General features: G+C 53.0%; 1 protein-coding gene across 2 annotated transcripts; it reads right to left on the reverse strand.

The window, feature by feature from the left end:
- Positions 1-1,685: 1,685 nt before the first annotated feature.
- On the reverse strand, positions 1,686-27,137 carry CDX1 (caudal type homeobox 1). 2 transcript variants are annotated; one of them, XM_016118749.2, is made up of 3 exons: positions 16,624-17,164; positions 3,631-3,776; positions 1,686-3,067 (listed from the first exon to the last, which is right to left on the reverse strand). In XM_016118749.2, the coding sequence occupies exons 1-3, from the start codon at positions 17,066-17,068 to the stop codon at positions 2,855-2,857; spliced, it is 804 nt and encodes a 267-aa protein (XP_015974235.2). In that variant the 5' UTR covers positions 17,069-17,164; the 3' UTR covers positions 1,686-2,854. The 2 variants fall into 2 exon arrangements, 1 of the variants encoding a protein (XP_015974235.2); XR_004951923.1 differs by lacking the exons at positions 1,686-3,067; positions 16,624-17,164 and adding exons at positions 23,783-26,682; positions 26,818-27,137 and having other exon boundaries at positions 3,677-3,776.
- Positions 27,138-27,148: the final 11 nt, after the last annotated feature.

Raw genomic sequence — 27,148 nt, forward strand, 5'->3', positions numbered from 1 at the left:
TGGCCTCTTTATGGCCTCTTCCCAGCAGCACCTGCTCCCCCAAATCTAACCCTGGGAGGAGCCAGACCTGAGGGAGGGGGAAGGAACAGGGCTGAAACTGTAGCCTTCCTCAAGCAAACACCTCATGGGGTGACCACTGAACATCAATGACATTCACTAGGGCTGTGAGCGCAAATGGGTCTAGGCCCACACCTTTCAAATGGAGAAACTGAGGCGCAGAAGAGGTAGGACTTCACAAAATCACTCTGCGGAGTAGAGGCAGGGTCAGGCCTAGAATCTAGGAGTCTGACTCCACTCATGTCATACCTTTCTGCCATCCTCTCCCCACCACCACAGCCTTTGTTGGAAAAGTCTGTACTTTATAATATAAACAAAACCCCAACATTAGAAGACATCATTTACCCATGAGGCTCCAGTTTTATGATCATACAACTGACCACGAGTTCAGCTACCAGGCACGTTAGACAATTGCTACCTCCATCCCTCTCCCTCATCCTAGAGGAAGTCTGGGTGCTACTTGGCAAAATAACTACTTAGGAATATAAACCAGTGAATGCTTAATCTATCTCCCTTTCCCTCTTCCCTCCTCTCTCTCTCCTGGTCTCACATCAAAAGTGAAATGGAGATGTGTGCTAATTTAAGGAAAGTGTTAGATGAAAATGTACTTCCTTTTATTATATAGGCAGATATTTTTAAATGTATATAAATAAACATTTTTAATTTGCTGTAACGTTCAGACTTTATCACTGTGGAGCATGTGTTTTGTTACACCGGTGAGTGGTGACTGTGAAAAACGAGGCTCCAGACTGCTAGTCCATCTGGTGTGGTTCAGAGAAAGTGGTTCTGGAGCAGCCATGCTGGGTGGGACAGGATCGCCCTTCTAAGCCACCCTGGTCTGGGCTTGCTGTGCTCCCAGGCTCTGCATCCCACTGCCTGGGCATCTCATCTACCCCAAAGCCAGGCTGATTTCCTTTTTCCTTGGAGGTCCACACACTTCTGTCACCAGGACTTCCCAAACTTACTTGACCAGAGCCATTTCTTTTGGTAAATTAGCTCCCCAGTTGTTCAGATGGGTAAACAAGGCCTAGACAGGGGAAGCCGTCAACCCAGGGTCTCTCAGCAAATGTGTTCGAACGTACATTATGGAAACTATATTCACCCCCTGCCAGCTGCCCTTCCACCACCCCTCTTCCTCCGCTACTGGAACCCTTGGTAACACCTGGTTCCCACGCCTGAGAGTCCACCAGCCTCAGTGAAGCCGCCAGCAGGAGCTTGTGCGCGGAAGGGATCCACCTCTGCCTCGTTGTCATGTGCCCCAGGAGCAAAGGGCAGGCAGGCAGGCAGGCAGGCCGTGCACACTTTTTATGGCTGGGGCACCTCCCAGAACAGTAAACAGAGGGGCAGGCAGCTGGCACCGGAGCTCTCTCAGGAGTGAAGGCCCCCGTAGCAGACTCCTGCCCACTTCTGAAAGGACGCTGAGAACAGCAGCTTTTCCCAAGAGTTTTAGAAATTTATACTTTAAGTTCATACGGCTCATCTTTTTTTTACCATTCCTCCCTTATCGGCCTGACAGCACCCACCAGTCCTTGAGGCCTCAGTTCAAACCCCGCCTCCTCCAGGAAGTCTTCCGGACCCTCCTGGATAAGCTGGGAGTCCGCTCTGGACTCCTTGGATGCTCTGCTCCCTGGTGCTTGGACTGAGAAGTTTTGGGTGGTAAAGACTGTGCATTCCTTGGGCCTAGCCATACCTGACACATAGGGGTGCTCAACGAATGTTATCTGGTAAAAAAACCTAAGCTGAAAGTATTTGAAAAATTCAAAAGACTGATATATTGAGTCTGATGGTTCTGCTTTCAAAATGGACATAAAATTTTACATTGACTTACTCTAACAATGTCCTGTTTTGATCATCCAAATGCCTTTTAAAGGTGACCTTGTTGTAGGCTGACAGAGGCTGGGAGTGATTATGCAATTGTTAGGGAAGGGTGAGGATGGTTTATACTTAACATTTCCCTTTAATTCTATATATAATGAGTTTTATACATCTTTAAAAAGAGAAAAAAATTTATTCTTGAAGCTGCATCCAAGAGATTCCACTCTATGTACAACACTTGCCCAGCTGTGAAGTCTGCTTGGTCCAGTGGAAGTCCTCCCTGGGCCCTGAGGGACAGACAGTCCGGTGGCATGGAACTTGGCACGTGGACTCTGCCCCTCTGTCCCCCTCCAGGGGCCTCCCTCCCATCCGGAGGCCCCACTGAGAATGCTAGCGAGGGGATATGGCTTTAACCCAGAGGGGACAGTCGTCAGAGCCTCTCATTCAGGCCCAGTCCTGTGGGCTTTGTGCTCTGCATCAGCCAGGAAGGGAGAGATTCGGGGCCTGTTAAGATGGGGCTGGGTAGAGGTGAGGCTACAAGAAGAGGCAGGTGTGAGCTGACCACATTCCTCCCCACAGGTCATGGTCTGCAAACATTCAATCTTCCCCCAGCTCCATCTCCTTTCTCCAGGTCAGTCTAATTCCTACAGCAGCCTTCCATCCTTAAACACATGGAGAAGGAGATGGGACCTGGGGATTTATCTTGGCCCCCTTGCCCACTCCCCTGGGTATTGAGACCTCCCACCCTGGGCTCCCGTATGCCCCTGAGGTCTAGAACACAAGGGCTGGAAAAGGTCCTTATCCAATGGGCCCACTGCACAGATGGGTCAAGGGGCTGAGTGGGTGGGCGACTTGTCCAAGGTTACCCAGAAGATCAGTGGCAGGGCTGGGACTCAGATCTGGCCTCCCGGGGCCCCCGACAGGAGCCACATTTCCTAGCATCTGAGTCCCAGGTTCCCAGCCCACAAGGCTGGGCAGGGGGCTATGGCAGATACTCCTCCTTGACAGGCACTGGGGAGGCAGTGCCCAGGAGGCTGGCAGAGCTGGGGCACAGAGCCCCCAGGGGTGGTCCAGCTGGAGTTGGGGTGACTTCGTGGGCTGGCGGTGGTGGCTGTGGGGGCTGCTGCTGCTGCTGCTGCTTCTTCTTGTTCACTTTGCGCTCCTTCGCCCGCCGGTTTTGGAACCAGATCTTAACCTGTGGTTTCGGAGAATAGAGATGGGTGGTGCAGAGACCCAACGGCAGAGTGAGAGGAAGCGCGGGAGGAGAGCTGAGCTCTCGCTTCTTGATGCGGCCTTTGTGGCCTCCCTCCTGCGCCAGCCACCCAGACCATTCATGGACCCCGAACACATTCTCCCCCCTCCAGAACTTGTTCCCTTGCTCTAAAGACAGCTTCCTCTGTAACCTTCTTCTTCCCTATTTTCCAAAGCCACGCTCCAACACTCCTCCTCTAGGAAGCTTTCCATGTTCTCCCTCTGACTGCTCCCTCCTCCGGATTTAAACTGTGCTGATTATAGCTTGCTGTAGCCTATAGCTAATTAGATTCCCTATTTTCCCATTGGGGTTCAGGGATATTGGATTTTGTTGGGGAGGAGGAGGATTTGGCAGTAGCTCAGTTTTTACTGTGCTGTGTGACCATGGCAAGGAGATTGAACCTGTCTATTCTCCTCCCTTGACTGAGCTACATAATTTGCCCTCAGCCTGGAAGCCAGACTCCCAGTACTGCTCCTGTGGCTAAGGTTAAGGGACTCCCCACACACCTGCCGTTCAGTGAGCCCCAGATTGGCGGCCAGCTCTGATTTCCTCCGGATGGTGATGTAACGGCTGTAGTGGAACTCCTTTTCTAGCTCCAGGCGCTGGTGGTCTGTGTAGACCACGCGGTACTTGTCCTTGGTCCGGGTCTTACCTGACAATCAGAGGGGCCAGGAGGGGAGGTGAGTAGTGAGGAGGAGTCTGCAAAAGAGCCAGGCAGGGCTCCCCCAGCCCCCCGAAGGAGGACCCTGTGATGGGGAGGGAGGTCTACCCAAGCCCTGGGGGTGACAATCATTCCCCCCAGGCTCCGGCGCAAAGGCTCCCAACCTGAGAGGCAAGCACTACTTCAAGCCCATATGGGAGGCGCTGAGGCTCAGAGAGGGGAAGCAACCTGCTCAGGGTTACACAGCAAGCTGCTGGTGGAGTTTGGGTTTACTCTGATCGCCAGGCGCTCCTCCAGCTTTAACCCAGCAGCTTCCAGATGTGGCTGCACAACAGACACTCTGGGAGCTTGTGGAGAACACTGCTTCCAGGGCATTCCTGACCATGTGAGTCAGAAAGCCTGGGGGTAGAATCTGCATTTTTAATAAGTTCCCCAGGTGGTTCTGATTCAGGGTCCTCAGGCCACAAGTATGAACACTATGACATGGTGAGACACCTGGTAGGTAAGGGCAGGTTGAGATGAGCGGAATGGTAACTGTTCCTTTCTCCTGCGCAGAAGAGAGCAGGGGCGAGCCACTGCGGCAGAGGCGGAAGCTTGCTGGGCAATCCTGGGGTATATGGCACCTCCATTCCTGTCGGATGCAGCTGCTGGTGGCCCTCGAGGACCTGGCAGGTACCTCAAGAACACCAAGCCCTGAGCCCTGAACACCAAGCCCTGAGCCATGGGGTTGCACCAGGGGCTGGGGACTGGCCTGCATAGAGCCATCCACATTGCCGCCTGTGCCTGGGCACAGAGCAGGAGTGACTTTGCTTAGTCCTCTGAGCTCCTGCTGTGAGCCAAGCACTGGGGTACACAGGTGAGCAAAACGAAAAAAATCCAGGGCTCAGGGTAGAGGGAACAGCGAGCAAGGCCCCGAGGCGGGAGCGTGCCAACATCTGGCGTATGTGAGAAGCAGTGAGGTGCAGCTGGGTGCGGTGAGAAAAGGCAGCGGGGCAGGTTACCCAGGGCCTTGCAGGCCATGGAAAGGACTCTGGGTTTTACTGCATCTGGGATGGGAGCCATTGCAGGGCTCTGAGTAGAGGAGACACGAGGTCTGATGTAGGTTTTAACATGACTCTGGCTGCTGCATGAAGAACAGATTGGAGAGAGGAAGTGGGAAGCGCAGAGAGACCTGCTCTAACCCGGGAGAGGGAAGGTGGTGTCTTGGCTTCTACATGGGGCTCAGCCTGGGGCCAGAAACTGGATTCAAGGACTAACCGGGGTTAATGTCAGGGCTTCTTCGGGGCTGGGATCAGAGGTCCGTCTGGAGACAATATTAAGAGTCATGCTTGGCCTGGCTGGTGTGGGGGCCTGACTAAACACCAGTTTCCTTTGCAAGAAGCTGAGCACATGGCTATAAATAGGAGGCACACGCAAGCACTTTCGGACCCACACATGCATCCCACCAGGGCACGGTGGGTCTCTGGATAACCACTGATTCCCTCCCGCCTCATCCCAGTTCCCCCCCGCAGCAGCCCAGCTGGGCCTTCGCGTCTGGGTCAGAGCTTTGGCCTTGCCGATCTATCCCTCAGCACTTCTGCCCTAACTCCCCCTCCCTACCAGTTCCAGCCGCCTACTCCACCAAACCCACGTAGCTTGGCAGGACAGCACCGGGCTTCTCAAGAGCCAAATGGTTTTGTGGAGAATGGGAGACAGCAGATGTTCCTTGGGTTTCCTGCCAGAGCGGCGGAACCATACTGGACACTTCCACATCCACTGCCCAATGCAGCACGGGACAACCTCGGCCCTCAGCCAGGCCTGGCCCAGGAAGGGGACAAGGGAGTGGCTGCTAAGGCCTGGGTCCAGATGAGCCCCTCCTTGGCCTAGAAAATTCTACACCAGCTCAAAAACAGTTCTGCTTAACGCCACCAGCGCCAGAGCCCAGCAGAGCTCTGAATCCATAGCCCTCCCGGTTCACTGGATTAGAGCCAGAAGTGGTCGTGGGAGTTTAGTCTCCTCCCATTTTATAGATGAAGAGACCGAGGCTCAGGATGGTTATACGGCTGCCAGAGAATCAAATAAGAGCGGCCTGGTGAGTCCTTCTAGTCCAGCCTCTCTGTGCAGTCCGGGTCACCGATGCCTCAGGCAGGCCTGGACTTGCTCAAGGCCATATCACCTGGCCTAGAGCTCTCGCTTCCCATTCTCCCTTCAAGATTCCTCACCCAACAGGTTTAGGGTCTGCAGAGTCTGCCGTGAAGCCCGCTAAGCCTTGGCGGCAGAAGTTCACAAAGCAGACCACCCATCTGCTTGTATTTCTGAGGAAGCGGGGGGTGGGGGACAGCCCATGGTGAGAGCAGACCCCTGGGAGCCCTGGGCTGTAGGTAGAGGGTCTGCAGGCTGGGGGTCCTTGACATTGCCCAGAAGACTCACAGCCTGAGGTGGGGGGTGAGGCTCCCTGCCCACCCAGCGCTCAGCCTGAGAGATGACAAGCAGTGATTATGAAGTCACCTGTTCCCTCAGGCACCCAGCTCTCACTCCCATCCTTTCTCATCAGTAAGCGGGGATCCATCACACCCATTCCATAGATGGGGGAAACTGAGGCTCCGAAAGGAGCCCTTGCTGAAAGCCATCCTGCCTGGTAATGGCATGAACCTGGGCTCAGGTATCCTGACCTCCAGCCTAGCTCTTCCCAGAGTGGGGGCAGTGGGGTGGGGTGGCACTAGAATGGAGATAAGGCTCTAGATGCATAATCACTCCCGGTTCTAGCAAAGCTGCCAGTGAAGACCCAGCCCACAGGCCCTGACCTCCACCCCCAGCTCTGGACCCAGGAGAGGGGCTGGTGGGCTCAGGAACCTACTGGGTAACATCTATCTGATGGAACTGCTCAAATGCATAGATTTTTTTCCCCTAAGAAAATCGCTATGCTAAAGAACACAATGTTTGCTATCACACCTTACAGTCCAGGAACCAAGGAATCCCATATATTGTCCAGGGAGTGATAATTGGAACAACCTCCTTGGAGCCCAACTTGCTGATGTCCAGCCTTGTTTAACACCCATATACCCCTCACTCATAGGCCCCACTTCCTGAAATGGATCCCACAGATAAATGCCCAAAGCTGCAGCTGTTTGGAGTAACACAGAAATAAAAACAATGTCCATGCCTACAGGCAGAGAATGTCTTAAATAAGAGCTGGTACATCCATGGAGAGGAGCATTACGCAGTCATTCAAAAGCGATTAGAAAGCTCCGTATGTACCAATAGGAAGCAATTTCTAAGACATGTTGTTAAGTAAAAAGAAAGCAGACATCGTTAGAGTAGTATGCCACTTTGTATAAAAATGGAGGGAATACACACACATACGATCATGATCATACGGGAACCTATAGAGTTCTTTAGGAAAGAATGTACAAGCAACCATTAGCAAGCAGGAGCTGCTTCTGGGGAGGGGACTGGAGGCGGGGTGGGGGAGGGGGCAGAGATAGGAGGGAGTCTTAGAGATGTTTAAATTTTTACCATGTGCAGATGTGAATCTGTATTTTTGACAACAGTCAGGAGCCCTGGGCTCCAGTCCCAGCTCTGGGCCAGAACTCCTGAATGCCCCAAGCCACCCTCCCTTCCCCCTCCTGTGAGCACCTGTGCCAACCAGGAGCCCAGGAGGGAGGAAGCAGGGAGGCGGTGAGAGTGTCCGGGCAGGGAGAGGGCCTGGGATCAATGATTTACAGGCCCCTGGGACTCTGGAGCTAAAGGGGAAGTCCTGGCTCCTGTAACAGGTGTCTGATGGGGGCCACTGCCCCCAGCTACCTAATGAATAACTCTCGGAGCTAGATGCTAGTGTCAGTAGGTGGTGGGAGGGTGGGGCACCCCCCAGCTCTTAAGGAGTGAGCGTAGCGGGGAGAGCCTTGGATAAGGGACCCAAATGAGAGGGTTTCTCTATGCTCTGGCATTGGGACTTAAGGAATGTTTCATCCATGTGCACCAGACTGCTGTGGAGGTAGTGAGTTCCCTGTCCCTGAAAGTGTGCACAGTGGAGGTCCTGGGAAGTTACAGTCTTAACGGTTGCAGCAGCCTCACAACTGCCTGGGGGAGCTTTTTAAAAGAACAGATTCTAGCCCAGAAATTCAGATTCAGTGTGGCTGAAATGAGGCTCAGGGATTTGATATCTGAATAGTTCTCAAGTCACACTGCCTGGGGTTGTTTGGGCGAGCGGACCTCTGGGATGGTGCAGTACAACTTCTCACTGGCTGGGTGATCCAGGACAATCACCTCTGAGCCTCATTTCTGTATCTATGAAATGGGGATAATTATTACTCTAATAATGGCCATGGCCACGCATCAGGCACTCTGTGTACACCTCTCAACAGCCTGTGAAGTTGTGCGACTGTTATCCCTATTTTATAGGTAGGGAAACTGAGGCTCAGAGAGGCCCACACATCTGGCAGGTGAGATTTAACCCAGGTCTGTCCAGCCTCAGAAACAGCGTTAGAACCTATCACACAGTGTAAGGTCTCCAGTAATTATTTCCACCCCTGGGGTGCACAGGGATCACTTGAGATGGAAGGACGATGCTTAGCACAGTACCTGGCATGCAGTAGGTGCGTGGGAAAGGGCAGATCTCATTCATTTCCAATAGTGACAGGCTGACCATATGGCAGGAATGCTGGGAAATGATCTGTGTAATGGGTGGTGGTGTGTTGGACGAGACTGTTTATTTATAAGGTCCCTTCCAACTTGGAAACGCAAAGCTCCCAATGTTTGTTGATTCTCTGATCGTGTTTGTTATTGTTGCTAAAAGAATTCTAAGACTGATTTCCCTGTCTGAGAGTCCAGATATGGGGCCTGCCCAGCTGCAGGACAGGGGCCAGGAGCCAGGGCAGCCTTCATTGGGGCCTCCCCATCTCGCCTGGGCCAGGCAAGGACAGAGTTCGGCCTCTGCCTCCAGGGTGGGGGTCAGCGCTCCAGGAAAATCAAGTGGACACTGGGTTAGCACTTCCTTTGCCCTCTTCCTGCCTTTGTGGCCCATGGGATGGCACTGCCAGCTTCAGCCCTCAGGGCCTGGAACACAAATCCAGACCCAGATCTTCTGCGACCCCTCACTGTGTGGTCTAGCTCTAGCAGGCTACGCATCGAAATTCCCTCCAACACACACACACACACACACACACACACACACACACACACACACGCACACACACACACACACACACACACACACAGGACCTTTCAGGTCTGTTCTGTCCCCCAGGGGAAGGAAAACCCCAAAATATTCAGTCACTTGTCAACTCCTTCAGCTAAGCATAGTCAGACCTAGGCCAGGTCTCTGACTCCGGCAAGGTCTGGGACTTGCCCCCAGTGCATAGGGACTTCCTCAAACCTCAGTTCAGTGGGAAGCTGCTAGGGTAAGGCCCCTCTCCAGCAGCACCACCACTGCAGGGCTGCCCGACGCCCTGCCACCTTTGCAGCCTTCTTATATATATATTCTCTGGACAATGTCACATGTTTTATATTAAAGTTATTTGCATGTTCATCATAGTTACAACCAGTTCTTTACTCTTCATCAATATACTGAAACATGCCCACCATCCTTTCACTCAAGTACATTTTTTTCCTTTCCCACTCCAGCTCCTGCGACTCTCTGCAGTAGGATTCCAGGGCCATCCTGTTCCCTCCCCCTTCCTTGTGCCTCCTCCTGCTAAAAGGCCCCAGAGCTTGCACTTCTCTTAATCCTCCCCAGACCAGCACTACAGATGTGGGTGGGTGAGTTCCCCGGCGCCTCCTGCCCCACACATGTCTGAGGGACTTGGCTAGAGGATGCCCTCCTTGTGGGTGCTGCCCAGGTGGTGGACAGGGAGTGGGTGAGGGGTGCCTGGCCCTTATGAAAAGGACTTTCCTGCACTGTCCCATATGACAGCTACTAGCCACATGTGGCTACTTTAAATTAATTACATAGAATTAAAATTCAGGTCTTTAGTCACACTAGCCATATTTCAAGTACCCGAAAGATATATGCAGCTAGTAGCTAGCATGTTAGACAGCACAGATACAGAGCATTTCCATTATCACAGGAATTTCTATTGGATGACCTTGCTAGACCAAACTCCTACCAAGGGCCAGATGCCCACGTCTGCACAGCACACCTAACCCAGTCTGTGATTGTACTGTCTGCAAAGCAGCCTATTTTTGTATCCATTTATTCTTCCTAGGTTTTTTCCACAGAAGCATCAAAAATAAGGGGCATTCTTGATCCAGAACAGCCCTTTAAAAATTTGCAAACAGCTTTGTCCCTTCAAGTCTTCTCCCAGGCAGTTTGACTTGTGGCCTCTCTGTGCTGTTTCCTGGTGGCGTTTCCAGGGCTCTGCCCTGCCCTGGCCATCCCTCTCCACCCCATCCCCCTTGGGAAGTCAAGTACACGCCCAGCGGTCTGCAGGTGTCAGGTCCTGAAGTCTCCCATTCTGGGTGGAGGTCTGGGGAGGGGCTCTGGACTCCAGCCCTTTCCTAGCTCACTGCATGACCTTGGCAAATCCCCTCCCCTGGCTCCTTGTATGCTTTGTGAGGGTAGGCACCATGCCACCTTGCTCACCCCATTCTACGATAGTGCCTGGCACACAGCGATGGATCTTGTTAAATATATAACACAAACCTACTGCTTCCTGGTCTTCCTGACTCCAATAAACGGCCCCCATCTTACAACCACTCAGGCCAAAAGCCTTGGTGGCACCTCCTGGCTCCCCACATCCAATCCATCAGGTGGTCAGCTCAGCCTCCAAAGGAAATCCTTCTGTCTAGCTCCACTGCTCCCACAGCCTTCGTCAAAGCCACCAATTTAATACAGAAATGTGCTGCTCTAGTCAGAAATGTCTACATTTGAAAAAATGCCGAGTACTCAATAGATGCTAGTTCATATTATCATTACTATTAGCAATTACATACTACTAACTTATTTGTTAAACAGTTCATTCCCTCTTTCATGGAGGGGGGAGATTAAAAACAAACAAAGGAACAAATGAGATAGTTACAAACTGATTATTATGAAGGAAAGCAAGCACAGAGCTGAGAGCTAAATTAAGTGGCAGAAGGTAGGGGGTGGAGAGGCCTACTTTATTTAGCTCGGGGGAGGGTCTGGAGGAGGCAGCATTTAAGCTAAGACTTAAGGTTGAGGAGGTTTCCTTGCCACCAACGGGGAAAAGTATTCTAGGAAGAGAGAACGGCACATGCAAAGGCCCTAAGGCAGAGATAGCAGAGTCGGGGGCAGACGGTGGCAGCTCCCCGAGGGGACCCTATCTGCCTATTTCGGCATAAATCCCCAGCACCTAGAGAAATGTTTGGTACAGAAGAGACACGTAAAATATTACTGACCGCAGCTGACTGCCTGCCTGCCTGAATGAATGAATGAATGAATGAATGAATGAGAGAGGCACATAATGAGGCTGGAGAGGCTAGCAGAGCTCTGAGCCCTGGGGTAAGGGGTTTGGATTCGAGTTCAAGAGCAATAGGAAGTCATGGGAGGATGTGGAGCCTGGAGCATCGGTCTCGGCTTTCACTCATGCCTGCTCCCTCTCTGTTGGTGCAGAGGGACCCATGGGGATCCCTTACAAACTCGAGGAATAAGTGTGGCGTGGGGAGGGTTTAGCATGTTAACATGAGGATGGGCCTGACTCCAGACACAATTATTGTTTTCAAATCCCAGGAGTTCCGGGACAGAAAGGTGAGGGTCAGTCCACTAAGACAGCGCCCTCCTGAGAAGCCAGACACCGCCGCTAACAAAGCCTTTTTGGAAAGATTCCCTTGGCTCTCAGCAGCAGTATCTGCCAAAGCGGAGGGAGAAAATACTCAACCCGAAACAGCCTTCTGCCACCTTCTATCTGGGTCATTCCCCTTCCCAGCTACATGTGAGAGACGAGGTGTCACATGGAGCTTCTGCCTCGAGAACCACTTTTAAACAGCCCGGCCCCTGCTGGGCTCCTCACCCCTTCAGCCCCTTATAGCTCTTCTCCAACTGACCTCCTTTTCCCCCACCAGGGCTGAGACACACAGGGACGGGGAGGGGGGCGTGGGTTCCCATGCCAAGGGGGTTGCTTCGTTTGTTAGATGCTCCTTAGGCTGTAGTGTCTGGGTTTGAACCCTGTGCTGCCTTGGGCAAGCTCCCTTACCCTCTCTGAGCCTTATTCACATTTTTTATCTGTAAAACTAGGCTACCAACAGATCCTCGCACATCTTAGGGTTGTTATAAGGCTTAAGTGAGATCACCCATGCGAAGTTCTTGACACAGTGCCAGGCGCACAGTAAGGACATAGCCAAGGCCTCAGTTATCAGCTTTGCCATGAGCTCCTCCTATGCGCAAGGCATGGCGAGAAAGATGGAATGATTAGGACTGGGACGTGAGGGGGTAACAGATGGTAGATGGCAAGTCGGTGGCAAATGTTGTTAAAACAAGGGCCTGATACAGTGCTGGGAAAGGAGGAACCAAGGGGGACTTCCAAGAGGAGGTGATCTTGGAGAAGGAGCAGCATCTGCACTGGTGAAGATGGAGAAGAGGAAAGGAGAGTAGTTCAGGTTGAGGGACCCAGACTAGAGAGGCAGGGAGTGTAAAGTGTATGCTCGAGTGCACCTGCCAAAGACTGGCAGTGATGGTCACAGGCACCGATGCACTGACCACCTACTATGTGCCAGGCTCAAGGCTGTACTTTATAGGTACCGTTGCTTCAAGGTGGAATCCTATTATTAACCTACTGTCACAGTGGAGGAAGCTGAGGCTCAGAGAAATGATCCAAGTTAACTTGCCTGATGTTAACGCAGCTTCTAACAGAAATGCAATCCCAGTTAAGGCCCGGCTCTTAACTGTCCCCAGTAAACATCTCTGTATATCTAGGCAAACTAGTGGGACAGTGGATTCAAAAGTGGGTTGGGGGTCAGCTCTCAAGAGGGCTCTCAGCACCATAGAAATGGTGCTGGATTTTACAGCAATAAAATGGCATAAAATGAAAGGGCAATTCCATGACAGTGGGAGCCATGGAATGCTCTCGAGCAGGGGAATGTGCCTTGAAGAGGTAAATCTGGTAATGGTTTAGGAGGCAGCTGGGGCATCAGAGAAAGGCTGAAGGTGAGAGGCCAGGTTGATGGCTGTGGCAACGCGCCAAGGGAGAGCATCTGGGATGCGGCAGGGGTTCCATGGGCTTCAGTTTCTCCATCTGAAAGCTGAAGACGTAAACCCTGCAGTCTCGTCACCTGAGTGGACATCTCCCTAGGTGTGTGGGGCCTCAGCTACCTCAGTGGGCCACTAACCTGTAAAGCACTGTTTATTCACAAGGAATGGATGCTGAGCCTTTGATAAAAGGATGATTTAGAATGCTCTTAAAGAAAATGCTGGTATTTCTAGATGCAAAAGGGGAAGGCAAAAAGGTAGAACCCCTTGTAGTCATTTCCAACCCCGGCCTCAAGTGACAGTAATCGCTTGAAATTGGTTAATATTTTGACTGTGGAATGAAGGCCGACAGCCTCTCCCTCATCTTACCCATTTTCACACCCCATCCATAGAATAAAGATGGGGTCTTAGTCCCAGCCTCAGCTATACAAGTTCCCCAGGTGAAGAGGGCACCTTGTTGTCCCAGGGGGGAGAGAGAAAAAACCAGGCTTCTACCATTGGCATGAACTGCCTAGCTGAATAGTCCTATCTCCAGGGTTGGGACCTCAGAAACCTGTGTCAAAGCCAAGATCTCATCTCTCCCCTCTTCTTCCAGAGTCGTCTTACTATTCCTCATACTTGCCCTGTTTATTCATTCAACAAAATGTATTGCCATGCACTAAGCTAGGTGCTTGAAATATAGTGACCCTGGACCTCATGGGCATTTACCTTGGTGGGTGGGTGGGGGAACAGACAATATACAAACATACCTATAAGTGAGTAATTGAAATCTGGATTAGTGCTCTGAAGGAAACATGGCAAAGGTTATCAGTGGATATAGAGGGAAGCCTTTCTTGTGAAATCATGGAGGACATCTCTGAAGAGGTGACCATAAAGGTGAGACCTGAGAGTAAAAAAGATCAAGGCCTGCAAAGAATCAAGAGAAAGTGGTTTCTGGGAAGAGAAAACAATATATACACAAGACTTGCAGTAGAACATAGCATGTCCAAGAAACTAAAAGAAGGCTGGAATGGCTAGAGCTTGGTGACCAAGGGGAGAGTGGCCTGGGGTGAGGTCGGGGAGGCAGGCAGGGGCCAGGTACTATGTTCTACAGTCTTGTAGACTTCAGGAAGGAGTGCAGATTTTTCCCTAAATATGATGGAAAACCTTTGGAAATTTTTTAACTGACTCATCCAACATCTATTCTAGTCCAGCCTCCACTTGGGTAAAACTAGAACATTCTTTATAGTCTCTGGGCTTCAGTTCTCCATCTGCACGTCTGGTCCCTAACTGTCTAGTTCAGATAATGCAGAATGCTAGAGGCTCAGAAGAGAGGAAGAATGGAGTGGCCAAGAAGGAAGGGACTAAGGCTGGAGGGGGGCAGTGTGTGGCACGCACAGACCTCTCTGCCATCTGAGACAACAGCACTAACACAGGAAACACCCCTAAGACACCCTGTATCTGCGTGGCCCACAAGGAGAAACTGAAGTCAAGGAGGAGAGGGGCTTGGCCTCTCTCTCAGGTAGGGTCTGTGACCCCATCCCAATTCCGCTCTCACCTCAGGAGCACTGGTCAGAGTCAGGTGCCCCCTGTGCAGACAGGTGGCAGCTTCTACCTTCCAGAAGGCCAAGGCTCCTGCCTCCTCGGCAGAATGGGTCTAACTTGGCTCCTGGGCAGCCATTTCCCTCAGGACTCCGCATACCTCCCCTTGGCCCTTCCTTCTACTGTCTGGGAGTAAAGTGGGGAAAGGCCTTTTGCCTTTGGGCAGAGTTACTCCCAGTCCTTTTATCTGCATGGGGACAACAATAACTTTTGAGACTAGATGCTGAGTTGGGGTGACAGCTTCCGTGCCCAGAGAAAAGAGGTGATTTGCCTGACATCATATGGCCTGGAAGCTCCTCCAGGTCTTTGCCAGTCCTCTGAGCCCCCTCTCACACAGTGATGGCCTCTCTCGGAGTCCTGCCCCTGTGGAACCTCCCCATCCATTTCCAAAGTTGCCTGATCAGCAGGAAGCAACAACTGGAACAGAGGAGCAGGAAAGTGAGCTTCCTGCTCCAGGGAACAGACACAGAATTGCAAAACGCTGAGGGTCAGTGGCCCCAGGTATCTTCTCTCATGGAGGATTTTCAACCGGGGTTTATGGATAAAGCTTCCGGGAGCCTCTAGAACCCCTGAAATTGTCTGCCGTGTTAGGCAACACTCTTTTCTAGGGAGAATATTTGTACTTTCTACCAGATTTTTCAAACAAAGGTACAAGACCCTCCCCTTTAATGTCACAGTTGGTAAAACTGAGACTCGGGAAAGATGAATGATTTAAGAGAAGCTGTTGTTTAGAAGATTAGTGCACAGGCTCTGTGGTCAATCTGCCAAGGGGTTCAAGCCCCGGCCTCACCATTTACTGGTTATATGGCTTTGCTAAACTAGTTAACTTCTCCATGCCATAGTTTCTTCATCTTATAACTGGAGGTGATAATAGCACCTATGATGTTATAAGAATTCAATGAGTTAATACATGCAAGATTTTAGGTCAGTCCCTGGTCCACTAATAAGTGTTTCATAAAGGTTAGTTGTCATAATTTAGCCAAGGTCATAGAAACGGGCAGAGCAGGAGCATAAGGCGCCAGTTCTCTGAGGCCTCTGGAGGCAGACAGGACTCCCCAGAAGGTGGTACGATAACAGCCAGACCTGAAGCTGCTGCTGAAGCCCTCCTCGGCATCTGTCCCCTGGGTGAGCTGGGCATGTGTGGAGACATGGGGGTGAGTGAGAGAGAGAGGAGGTGGGGAAGTCCCAGGCTCACTCCCAGCTGGGGGAAGGGGAGGAGGGGCTGGACATCAAAGGGTGGGCAGGCTGACTTCCCGCCCCCCAGGCCAGGTGGCCTTTGTCAGGACAAGCCGGACACAGTCAGGACAATAGGGTATCATGTTCACTTTCCGGCCAACAGGAGTCACTACCGAGCCAAGGCTCAGCCTGTTACATGACAAAGGGGGGACCTATAAAGGAGGTCAGGCCGCCCCTCATTAAAGCTGGGCCTTTGTCCTGCCCCCTCCCCTGCCTTTGAAGAGGGTGGATCAGAGAGGCCTGCCTGGGGGCAGGAGGTTCACAGGCTTAGGAGCCAAACAGCAGCCACCTTCCCAACTGCTCCTGCTTTCCCCTCCCCCAGGGTCAAGAGTTCAGAAAGGGCCCTGGAATGGGAAGGTAGGGAGCCCCGCACCCGCCAATTTAACCAAAAAGGGCTCTTATTTAGTCCAAAAGATATGACCCACCAATCTCTTCACTGTATGGATGGGGAAACTGAGACCCGGAAAGTGACCTGGCCACATTCTCACAATCAGTGCACCATCCCTTCTGGGGCGGGTTTGCAGCCTCTGCTTGGGGTCGGAGTAGCGCTGGGAAAAACGGATGCTGACCAGGGCCAGTGTCGCTAAAAGAGCCCTGGGTTCAAAATCTGAAACCTGGCGCTCTAGTTCCGGCCTTGCCAGGCAACCACAGAGCACGGTATCTTCTCCCGGTCTCCGACTTTCCCTATCTAGCCAGAAAGACAGGTTGTGCTTACTCGGGCTGGGATTCCGAAGCGGAAGAACAGACCCCTAGGGCGAGAGTGGTCAGGAGGCTGCACTCCGGGGAATCCAAGCAGGGCCAGGGCAGAGGTCAGACACGGGGCGGCCAGGGCCTTGTCCTAGCACCTGCCGGGACCCAGGGGAACCGTCCGGAGGCGCAGGGCCAGGGAGGGGTCCTTACCGCTGCCACCGCCGCCTCCGGCCGCCACGCTCCGCCGCATCCACTCGTAGGGAGTCCGCCTTTGCACTCCTGGCGAGGATGGCGCGCCCGGGCCGCCGAGGGGCTGCGCCAGGAGGCCCGGGCCAGGCCCAGGGGGCGCGGGCACCGGGCTAAAGTCCTGAGGGGGCCCGAATGCCAGCGGGACTGGGCTGGCAGCGGGGGCCGCGGGGCCCGGGCCGTAGGCGGCGGCCCAGTCGTCCTTGGGTGCAGAGAAGGGCGCGCTCCAGGCCGTAGGGGGCGCGGGGGTCGGCTCCACGTGAGAATAGCTGGTGAAGTCGGGGTACTGCGGGGGCCCGGGGGGCGGGGGCGGAGGCCCGTAGCCTTGAGGGCCCAGGCCGAGACTCGGGGGCCTGGCGGGGCCAGGGTACACGGGAGAGTCCTTGTCCAGCACATAGCCCACGTACATGGTGGCCGCAGGGCCCCCCGCGCATGCTGGGCCCTGGAGCCGCCGCTGCCGGCCGCCCCGACGAGCAACAGCTCACCTGAACTCGCCGGCCCTGCCGCCGGGCCGCCCCACCCAGGCCTTTTATAGCCCCAGGCCGCCTGCGGCCCCAGCCGAGGCGGGTTTGCATTTCAAAGCCGGGGGGAGCCTCCGGGTCTCGAATCAAAGGGGGAAACCCGTCGGGGGCGGGGGGTTCAAAAGGAGACAAATTGCCGCCCCAAGCGGGAGGTGGACGGGCCGGGGCCTGGAGGGATGGGGGCGTGGAGGGCTCATCCTGGGCGAGCGTCGAGGCTCTTTAGGTATGGGAGTCTCCTACGAGGTCGGTGGCCTAGCTGCTTGGACACCTCGTCTTCCCCCAGGATAAAAGAGATCCCAGGGGCTGCAGGGGGGACTCCCGGCCAGCGTCACACAGCCACGCCAGGCCTGTAGTACACTCCGCAAAGTGACAGCTTGAGGTGAGGGGCCAACCTGACTTCAAACAGGGTTTCTGTCGGTAAGGTAGCAGGGTCCTTAATCTTTTGGGGCAGGGGTCACGACCCCTCTGAGTCTCCGATGAAAGCTGTGGCTATTTTTACTGAGAAGATGCACGTATATGCCTAAAGGAGTCTGCATACTATTGGGGAGTTGGCCTGCCTTGGCTGGAGAAAGTTTGAAGGAGATGGGGTAGGGGCCTTTGGGGGGCGGGGCATTCTAAAGAACTTTTCAAAAATCTGTTGACGATTTCTTACATTTCCTCTTTATTTGAACGAAAACTTTCAAGTGTACACAAAAGTAGAATTGTATAGTGAACTGCTTGTTATGTATCACCCAAGATTTTGTCCCATATTTCGTCTCCTCCCTTCCTTTTTTGGCGAAGCATTTTAAAACAAACATCAAACATCATGTCATCCTTCGGCATGCATCTCTAAAACACGAGGACATTTTTCTTACATAATATATCATTATATCACATCCAACAAAATTAACGCAAATTCCTGGGTATTATCTAGCACCCAGTTCATATCTGAAGTACTCTAGTTGGTTCAAAACTGTCCTTTTAACAGCTAGTTAGTGTGAACTAGGACCCTAAAGCCTTGGTCAGTTTACTACAGCGGGGGATCCTTGAGTATTTTAAATGCATCCTGCATCCCCCCCCCACCTCAATTAAAGATTAGCACACATTTCACAGCTTACCCAAGTGGGGGGTGGCGTAAACAGTTGAGGGGCCATGAGTAAACTGGGAGTGGGGAGCAAGGTTGCAGGATTTGGGCAAGAATTTATAAAGGTCAGGGATCTGGGGCATAAAGCCTGGAAGAGAAGGGTTTCTTCTCCACAAGGGGTTCAGTGTCAAGGAGCTTCTCAGAAGCCCCCTAAGGGATTTGCGCCTCTGATATGTCTTGGGGGGCCTCTAAATGTGCTGGGACATGTGGCCCCCAGAGGTGGACAGAATCAAGGTCTTAGCTATTTAACCTCTCTCTCCCTTGAGTCACCACACTGGCTGGACAAGTCAGCATCATCTCAGGGCTAGACAGATATATATGTCAGGATTAGGATCAGGACATGATTTACAGGACTCAGCCCAAAATAGCAGTGTGAGATTCCAAAAAGTATTAAGAATTTCAAGGTGGCAATAGCAGAATGTTCAACCAAGCATGGGGCCCTTCTAAACACTGGGCCCTGTGTAACTGTACAGGTGACCCCACCCATCAAACTGGCCCCGGTCTGAATTGTGTTCTCATACAGAGCCAGGGACAGTAAGCCCAGGGCTCCCATTCCCGCTCAGAGGAGCTCTTTCTATTGTACAAGTGGAAGCTCTGAGAAAGAAAAGCTGTGCCCAAGTTTGTACAGCAATACGAAGGCTGCTCTTGAAGAGGGGAGAGGGGCTGCCTGGGTTGTGGGTGACATGGACAAGCACGGGGCTGCCTCAGCAGGGAAGGAGCCCTTTCCCGTGTCCGGAAGTGGACGTGTTGGTGAAATTTTCCTCAGAAGTTATGTAGAGTGCTGGGCTCCACTCAGGACCCAAGCTCTCACGGGGTCCGTGAGAAAGTGGGAGGTATACAGAGAAAGGAAGACCTGGCTTTACTCTCTGAGGTGATGTCACTGGGACTGTTCAGACTGGAGAAAGCGGAGACCTGGAGCGGGGCTTGAAGGTCTGAGTTTGGGGAAGGGGGCAGGGCAGAAGTGGAACCTGAGAGAAAGAACACTGCAGACACAGACACGGACACTCGTAACAAAGAGCTCTCTATCAGGCAATGAAAGAGAATGAGCTCACCATCACAGGAGGCATGCAAACGTCGCCAGAAGTCCTGTGTCAGGGATGCTGCAGAAAGGACGCTGATCCTGGGGAGAGTGGGAGTGGGAAGGTTGGTGACCTCTTATGCTAAGACTATGCTAAATCGGATGTAGATGGAAGGCCTAAAAGTTGGGAATAGGTATAGGAATTCATTTGTTCAGTGTGTTCATCCATTCGACAAGTATGTATTAGTACTTCCCTTTTGTGCTGATACCGTGTTAGGTACTGGGTGAGAGACCCTGCCCTCAGAGTGCTTACAGAATGAGAAGGTGGAGAAGCAGATTTGACTCAAATAATCACAAAGGTAAAATTGCATCTTGGTGAGGGCTAGGAATCCTGAGATTTCACCAAAAGGGAAGAGACATGGAAGTCTTACGAGAGGAAATGACATATGAATCGAGGCGCTGGGAATGGGGAAGGGCATTGAGGGCCGAGCAACGAGCAACGGCGGCCTGTGGGAGGGAACGTGTGGTCCCCTAGAACTGAAAGACCGGTTTGGAGTTCAGTGATGGGGGAATGAGGGAGGGAGAGCAGGATGTGAGTCTGGAGAGGGGCAGAGTAAGGGCCAGTGGGCCAGGCCTGATGAAGGGTGCGGGAAGTTGTTATCAAAGGCTAGAGCGGGAGGATAGCTGTGGCTGGTGAAGAATGAGCCAGAGGAGGGGCAGCCGCGGGGAGAGCAGCATAAAAGCTGGGCAGGGCTCCGGGAGCAAGGAAGACTGTGTCTAGGACTTGGGTGGAGGCTGAGAGATGGGGGACATTCCAGGCAAAGCAGGGACTGTTTCCCTGATCAGGGAGACTGCAGAGCCAGAGAGCCCTGAGGCCTGGGGGAGCCATGCCAGCTGCTCCATGGTCCCTTCAGTGCTGTCTTTTCCCAGGGTGGAGGCCGGGTGTGCCTCCCACCCTACAGATACTTCCTGGAGTGGGCCTCCCCCATTCCTCCACGCCCATCCCACCACACCCCTTGCCTTGGGCCTGCTCTTCCTTGAGCTCTTGGTGTTGGGAAGGGTGGGGCAAACTGGTCCCATTTGCTGAGTAAGGAAAGGAAGCACAGAGAGGTCCAGCTACCTGGCCAAGGTCACACAGATACAGGAATGAGTCTCCTGATCCCACTGGCCTTTCTCTCTGCCCAGCCAAAGTGCCCTAGGGGAACTCAGCCCAGTCCTGTTTATCCTCCAACCCACCTTGGGTAGGAGAGCAGGTGCATCATAGCTTCTATAGCATCCTAGCCACGGAAGATCCTTAGAGAGACAACCCACTCACCTTACAAATAGGGAAACTGAGACCCAGAAGCCTAAAGAAAGTTTTTTTTTTTTTCCCCTAAATTTCCACAGCAGATCAGTACTGTACTGGAAATAGACCCAGGTCTGTTGACTCCCAGCTCCATGGCCTTTGACTGCAGCTCTCTGAGATTTTAGGGTTTAACTCTTTACCTCTGCTGGAGTAATAATAATAGCCTCATTATTTATTGCATATATAGGGTTTTTGGAAGTTCGCTTTATGCCACTTTGCTTTTATGATAGACCTACATTAGTACCTGTTTTTGCTAATCAAAAAAAAATCTAAAGAGGATTTTCGCTTTTGGGAAAAAAAAGAAGGCAGAAAGCAAAAATAGCATTCAGTTTGTTTGCAGTGAGCAGAGCATCCCTCAAACAGTGAGTTGCCCCACCAAGCTCCTTCCTCTGGAACCACACTCGGCATCTCAGCATGAAGCCGCCATTGCTTTGAACTGTGTCCATGTGCATCTGTGCTCCGTCTCAACTTATTTTGTGCATCCATTAGCAAGATGTGTCCCAAGATAATTGCTTCTTGCTTTATACCATTTCTGCTTATGTAATGTTTCATAGGAACGCTCTACTTTCGGGTGGTGGGGAGACCTGTATTATCTCAGTTCATCCTCAAATAGCCCAGTGAGGTAGGGTTGATTGTTATCTCTATTTTGCAGGTGAAGCACCTGGAGCTCAGAGAAGTGGAATCACCTGCCTGAGGCCACCCAGCAAGTCAGTGGCCTGTCTGGAAGTTCTTTCCTTTCCAGCTGAGACCTCCTAGGAAGGCAGTGAGCCTGTGAGTGCCTCTACCCCCACCTCCACCCCACCCCCGGGGTTTTGCTGAAACAAATACCTGGTTCTTCTTCCTCCCTTGGCTTCATCATGCAAAAAGAGCCTGAGCATTCCCCTCACCCTCACCCCTAGGTGGACCACCCAGCCAGCAATCAGAGACCTGAGCCAGCCTTGATGCATACGACCTTCCCCCTCTTGAGGTCACTGTAACCTTTAAAAGTTCCAAACTGGGCGTCCGAAATTGCAGGTCCTCTCTCACCTTGGCCTTTGACTTGTCCTTGCCTCCCTGGGCCTCAGGGTCCCCATGTGACCATTAAGGACTGGGTGTCTCAGACAGTGGTCCAGCCATGGCTCTGTGACTATGTGTGGGTGTAGAAGCACCACCCACTTCCAGCCACCCCCCAAGTCAGTCGCAGCCTCTTCCTCTCTGACAGCCCCTTATCTCTGGGAGCGGCTGTTTATTGGATCCCTCCTTCCCTCTGGCTCCTCGGGTGGGCCCCTCTTCCCTCTGGAAGTCCTCCCTCTGGGCTGCTCTCACACACCCCTACCAGGGCCTCCTGGGGTGGGGTGCAGAGACGATGGCCTCATAAAGATCTTCGTGATAACTTGGTTTTTAAGTCAGGTTTATGGTCCTGCTAGAGAAAAGGTTCTGGGCTCAGCTTTCTGTTGGAAGTGGTTTGCTTAAGAGAAGCTGGTGGGCTCCAGGACCAGCATTACCAAAGGGCTTTGACTGGGGGCCAGTCCCAGCCAAGCCTCAACCTCACTCTGTGACCTCCTGCGAGGAGCACTCACTGTCTGAGCTACTTCTTAGGTAGAAGCAGGGATGGTACTTCCTGCCCTTTTTACCTCCAGGGGGCAGATATGAGTCTCTCAGGTGGCTGCTGGGGCTCCTGTCAGGTGTCTTTGTCTTCCAGACCTCCCTCTCTTCTCCCCTCCAAGCACCTTTCTTCTCCTCCTGGCCCACCAGAGGCTGGGGACACCACCTGCTGGTGCGGCCAGGTACTACTGCAGGGCCCACTGGCTGCCTGATCTCAGTTACGCACTCAAAGGTGCTGATTCTCCTCCCCTACCCTGCGGGGAAACAGAGGCCTGGAGGAGGGAGGAAGTTCCCCAATACAATGCCATTTATGGATTAGAGGGGACAGAAAGTCCTCATCCGAAGAAGCACTGCTCCAACCTGTTGCTCAGAGAAGATAGAGAAGCCAGGGAAGGACAGGAAAGTCACATTGTGAGTCAGTGGTCAAGCATGGACTGGGGCCCAGAAGTCCCAACTTCCTGTCATTCCTGCGGCCTCTCAGATGGATAGGAGCAGGCATTCAGCCCACGGTCAACTACAACAGCCTCCGTTCTAACCCCCTCCACCCCCTTCCCAGCCTCACCTCTGGCCCCCATTAGCCCATTCTCAACAGTGCACCTCAGTGACCTAATCTCATTAGTTCTCTGCTTAAAATGCTGCAGTGGCCCCTCCTGACTGTCAGAATAAAAGCCAGACTCCTTTCAGACCCGCAAGGCCCTGACACCTGGCCCCCGGGTACCTCTCTAGCCTATACCATACCATATCCCCTCTCTGAGCCTCAATCGTTCTGTTTTTCTGTTCGAGCACACCAAGCTCTTTCTGGCCTCCAGGCTTTGGCATGTGCTCTTTCCTTTACTTAGAACACTGTTCCTGTCCCTGCGTTGTGTGTGGCCTCCTAACATCAGGTCCCAATTTTGAAATATTTCTTCTCCCAAGGAGCCTTAATCTACCTAAACAAGAACCCCCACCGACATAGCCCATTATTCTCTCTTTTCCATCATGCATCACAATTTGATAGTATTTTGTGGTTTCCCTGGTGTTTGCTTGTGAGCTCTTGGAGGGCAGGGCATATAGTAGGTACTCAATTAACTTCTGTCGCATGGAGAAATGGTGCGAGGAACAGGGAGTCAGAGTCAGAGGCCCCATTCCAGACTTGCTATATGCCCTTGAGCAGGTTCTGGCCTTCTCTGGGACCCAGTGTGTCCAGAGGCGGGAGATTTGTGGCTTCTGAGGGTCCTGCCTTTCTGATGATCCTCGAGCCCTCTCTGTACCAGGAGGACACACCCTTGTTCCCTGGGGCCACTGAGGCTGAGGCCAGCTGGAGGCTGGGGAGAGGCCGAGGTAGGCAGGGTCCTGAAGCCCTTATATCCTAGGACCCTATCAGGCCGTGGTGGCTACTGTCTGGCCCGGTAAGAGCAGGCCTAAGTATCTAGGGTGGGAATGTGTCCTGCAGCTTCACTGGTCCCTCTGCCCAACTAGACAGCCACTATGCTGAGTGTCTAGGAGGAGAAGAGGTCTCTTTTGGCTCTGCAGCTGCAGATACATGGACTTACCTGCTCACAGCATGCAGGGTGGAAAGACACTGAGCTGGGGGTCAGGAATCTGGTATTCCAAGCCCTTTCTCTCTGCTAACTAACATCAGGCAAGTCCTCTCCATTCTCTGGGCCTCAATTTCCGTGCCTGTACGATGAACTCTTCCAGCCTAAGACATCTAAGATGACTGTGTTGATGCTGGGACATGTGTGCTGCTTCCTCGGCCCAAGCCTGGAGAGCCTGGGAGGGGGCAGCCCTGGGAGCGTGGGAGAGCCAGATGTGGTGGCCGCTGGTCCTGCCTGAGTGAGTGCTGAGCCGGCCTCCTGGGAATTTTCCCACTCAGGCACTCTTTCTGGATCCCTTCTCCCCTCCGGCCTCACTGAGAACTGTGGCTTCCGGCTGACAGGCGTGGGTGGGGGTCTGGGGAAGGGGGGGCTCAGTTCAGCCTTGTTCCCTCCTTCAGGGAAGAGCATGAGCCTGAAAGTCTAGACGAAAACCTTGGTTCCAGTCCTGGTCTTGCGTAGTCACTTTCTATCACTGGGCCTTGGTCATCCTGGCTGCAAAACAAGGGGTTGGCTGAGCCTCTCCCTCCCGTCCTGACGAGGACTTATATGACAGCAGCTCCCAGAGACACCTGAGAATCTGTCCCCTATTGTGGATCTTTCTTGCTCTGCTCTACTCCTTACATAAAATGCCTTCCGTGCATCGCTTATTCAGGCCTCTCAACAACTCCGCGAGGTAGGTGCATGATCCCCATGCACCTGAAGACACTGAGGCTGAGAGAGCTCAGATCATATAATTTGTTCAGGGTCCCAGAGCTAGGAAGAGGTAGAGCTCGCCTTGAACTTACGACTACCAAGCTGGGGGCAAGGGAAGCGCTGAGCAAACAGGATTGTTTGAGGCTGGGCTGATCAAGCAGGCAGGTGGGAGACCGCTCCTGCCCACCGTGGGGCTGGGGGCCATGCTGACCACCCCAGAATAGTGGTGCTGCACTGCTCATGTGCACTGCCCACCGCTTCAGAGTGCACAGGGGAAACTGAGGCCCAGAGAAGGAGAGCTTAGCCCAGGGGGACACAGTGACGGGCTGCAGCTGGAATGAGAGAAACCTGCTGTCCAGACACTATACTAAGCCCTTTAAGTGAATTACAAATCACGATAGTCTTATGCATCATTCCTTGAATTATCTCCATTTTCTAGAAGAGGAAACTGAGGCTCAGGAGTTTAAATGACTTGCTCAAGATCATGTAGCTGGGAACTGCATAAGCTGGGGTTTGAATCCAGCTCTGTCTCTGGTTCCAGAACCTCCCCCATCAAATCATGACCCTTCTGCCTCAACTGTCCAGCCCTCGGAGAGTTCCCTGTGGCATTCTATGTGGCTCTGCGTTCCTCACCCCCATTTCAGCTGAAAGGAGGTGTAACAGCCCTGGTGTCTGCCAAGGGTTAATGGGAGTAGGGGCTAAGTGATTCCAGATGGGCCAGCCGGACGGCTGGGCTGGCCGGAAACTGGCGGCTGCCAGCTTCCCGGGGGAGCCACCACCAGCCACCCCCTCCCCTCTGTGCTGCATCTCTGGCCCCCAGCTGTCCCCTTGCCCTGGGGCCCACCAGCCTCCTCTCCATAGCCAGAATCCAATTCTAAGGAACTTACAGACCGAGCATCCCAAGAGCCTTCCAGCACAGTGAGCCCCCCCATTATGTACGCATGGCAACCAAAGCCCAGGAAGAACTAGGTACCTCTCCAAGGCCACACAAAAAGTCTGCAGCTGGATCTCCTGACTCCCGGACTAGCTTTTGGGTGTGGAGGGAATTGAGATTGAAACTCCTCCTCACTGCCACCAAGCTGTCCTGGTCCCAGCAGTTGGGTTGAGACTTTGGAGGTGAATGGCCAAGGAAAATGCTAGGAAATGAGCTGTAAAGACTGATGGAGTTTTAGGCACAAGAAATCCCTGTATGACTTGACCTGTGTGGTCTTTGGAGTCTCCCATATCCCCCTATCACCCTACGTCCACCAAGCCGGGCCAGGCCCCCTCCCTTGCTCTTATGGCCTCTACCCTGTGGCCTGGGGCCAGTCTGAGAACCCTTCTCCCTCTGTGTGGTCCAGCCCAGATGCTGTGCTCTGCAGTCCCCACTGGGATAAGAGCAAGGAATGACCACAAGATAGGTTACCGTGGCTGGCACGAAATCCCAGCTCAAGCAACCCCCTGCCCTGTGAACAGGGCCCAGGAGAAACCCAGGAGAAGAAGGAGGTAGCAGAGGAACAGGGGGCAGATGGAAGGAGCTCTGAGGAGAGTCAGGCTCTGCCTGTGTGACCCGGGACACCTTTCCTTCCCTCCCAGGAACTCGGTTTCCCATGTGTGCAGTCGTGGGGGCAGTGGGTAACTCACCTCTCTAAGTCCTTTTAAAATGATGTCCCTTGGCAGCTATGGGCCAGGAGGCTGTGACTAGAGACATATTCCGATCTGAGGAAATGAGGGTGGGAGAAGTGAGGAGATGAGGGCCCAGGCGGGGTCCTGGAGGAGAGGGAGGGTAGGAGGATGGAAATAGAACATAACAGGCACTCGGAAAGATCTGTTAGGTGACTGACTGAGAGACAGGGAAAGGGGTAAGCTAGGCAGCAGGACGGACAGCAGGGCCCGTCCACACTGCGATGCGGGTCTTCCTCTGGGATCAGGGCGCCTGTGTCTGTTCCATCGTGTCACTCATGAGGCTCGATTCTGCTCCAGGTCTGCCATGTGAGTTCGGGAAGCTCGTTTCACTCCTCTGGGCTTCAGTATTTTGTCGTTCGTAAAACAGGGAAAGAACCCTTTCCTGGGATGCCGGGGTCTTCGAGATGATGGAGAGGAATATGAAGTATGCTAGGTGACCTCGGGAAAGTCTCCTTCTCTCTCTGTGCCAATTTACGCCTAGGCCTTGGTTTCTTCTCCTGAGAAATGATGGATAATCTGGGAGAGTCTTTGCATCTCTTCAGGCCACCTGGGAAACCTTCTCTGATTCCTTCCAACCCCAGTTAGGTGACCCTCTATACTCTCAGGCTCCTGCCCTCCCTCGAAGTACCTACCTGTGCATTGTCTGTCTCTCCCACCAACCTGGGTGCCCCTGGGGTCAGGGACTGTGTCCTCTCCATTGTTGCATCCCCACCGTGCAGCACAGTGTCTGGCACATAGTAGGTGCTCAACATGCTTGTTCTGTGAATGAATGTTCATAGAAGACCCTGAGTCAACTGTACACATTACCAGAGCTCCCTTTACAGATGGAGAAACTGAGACACAGAGACGAGAACTGCTCCCAGGTGCCACGGCAAGGGGAGGCTGCCCCCCGAGACAGGCGTCAGGCGAGTGGGGCTGGGGCACTCCTTAATAAAAGTGACTCAGCGGCTGGCGTGGGCTGTG

The sequence above is a fragment of the Rousettus aegyptiacus genome, unplaced genomic scaffold (genome assembly GCF_014176215.1).
Source record: "Rousettus aegyptiacus isolate mRouAeg1 unplaced genomic scaffold, mRouAeg1.p scaffold_m13_p_7, whole genome shotgun sequence".
NCBI lineage: Eukaryota > Metazoa > Chordata > Mammalia > Chiroptera > Pteropodidae > Rousettus > Rousettus aegyptiacus.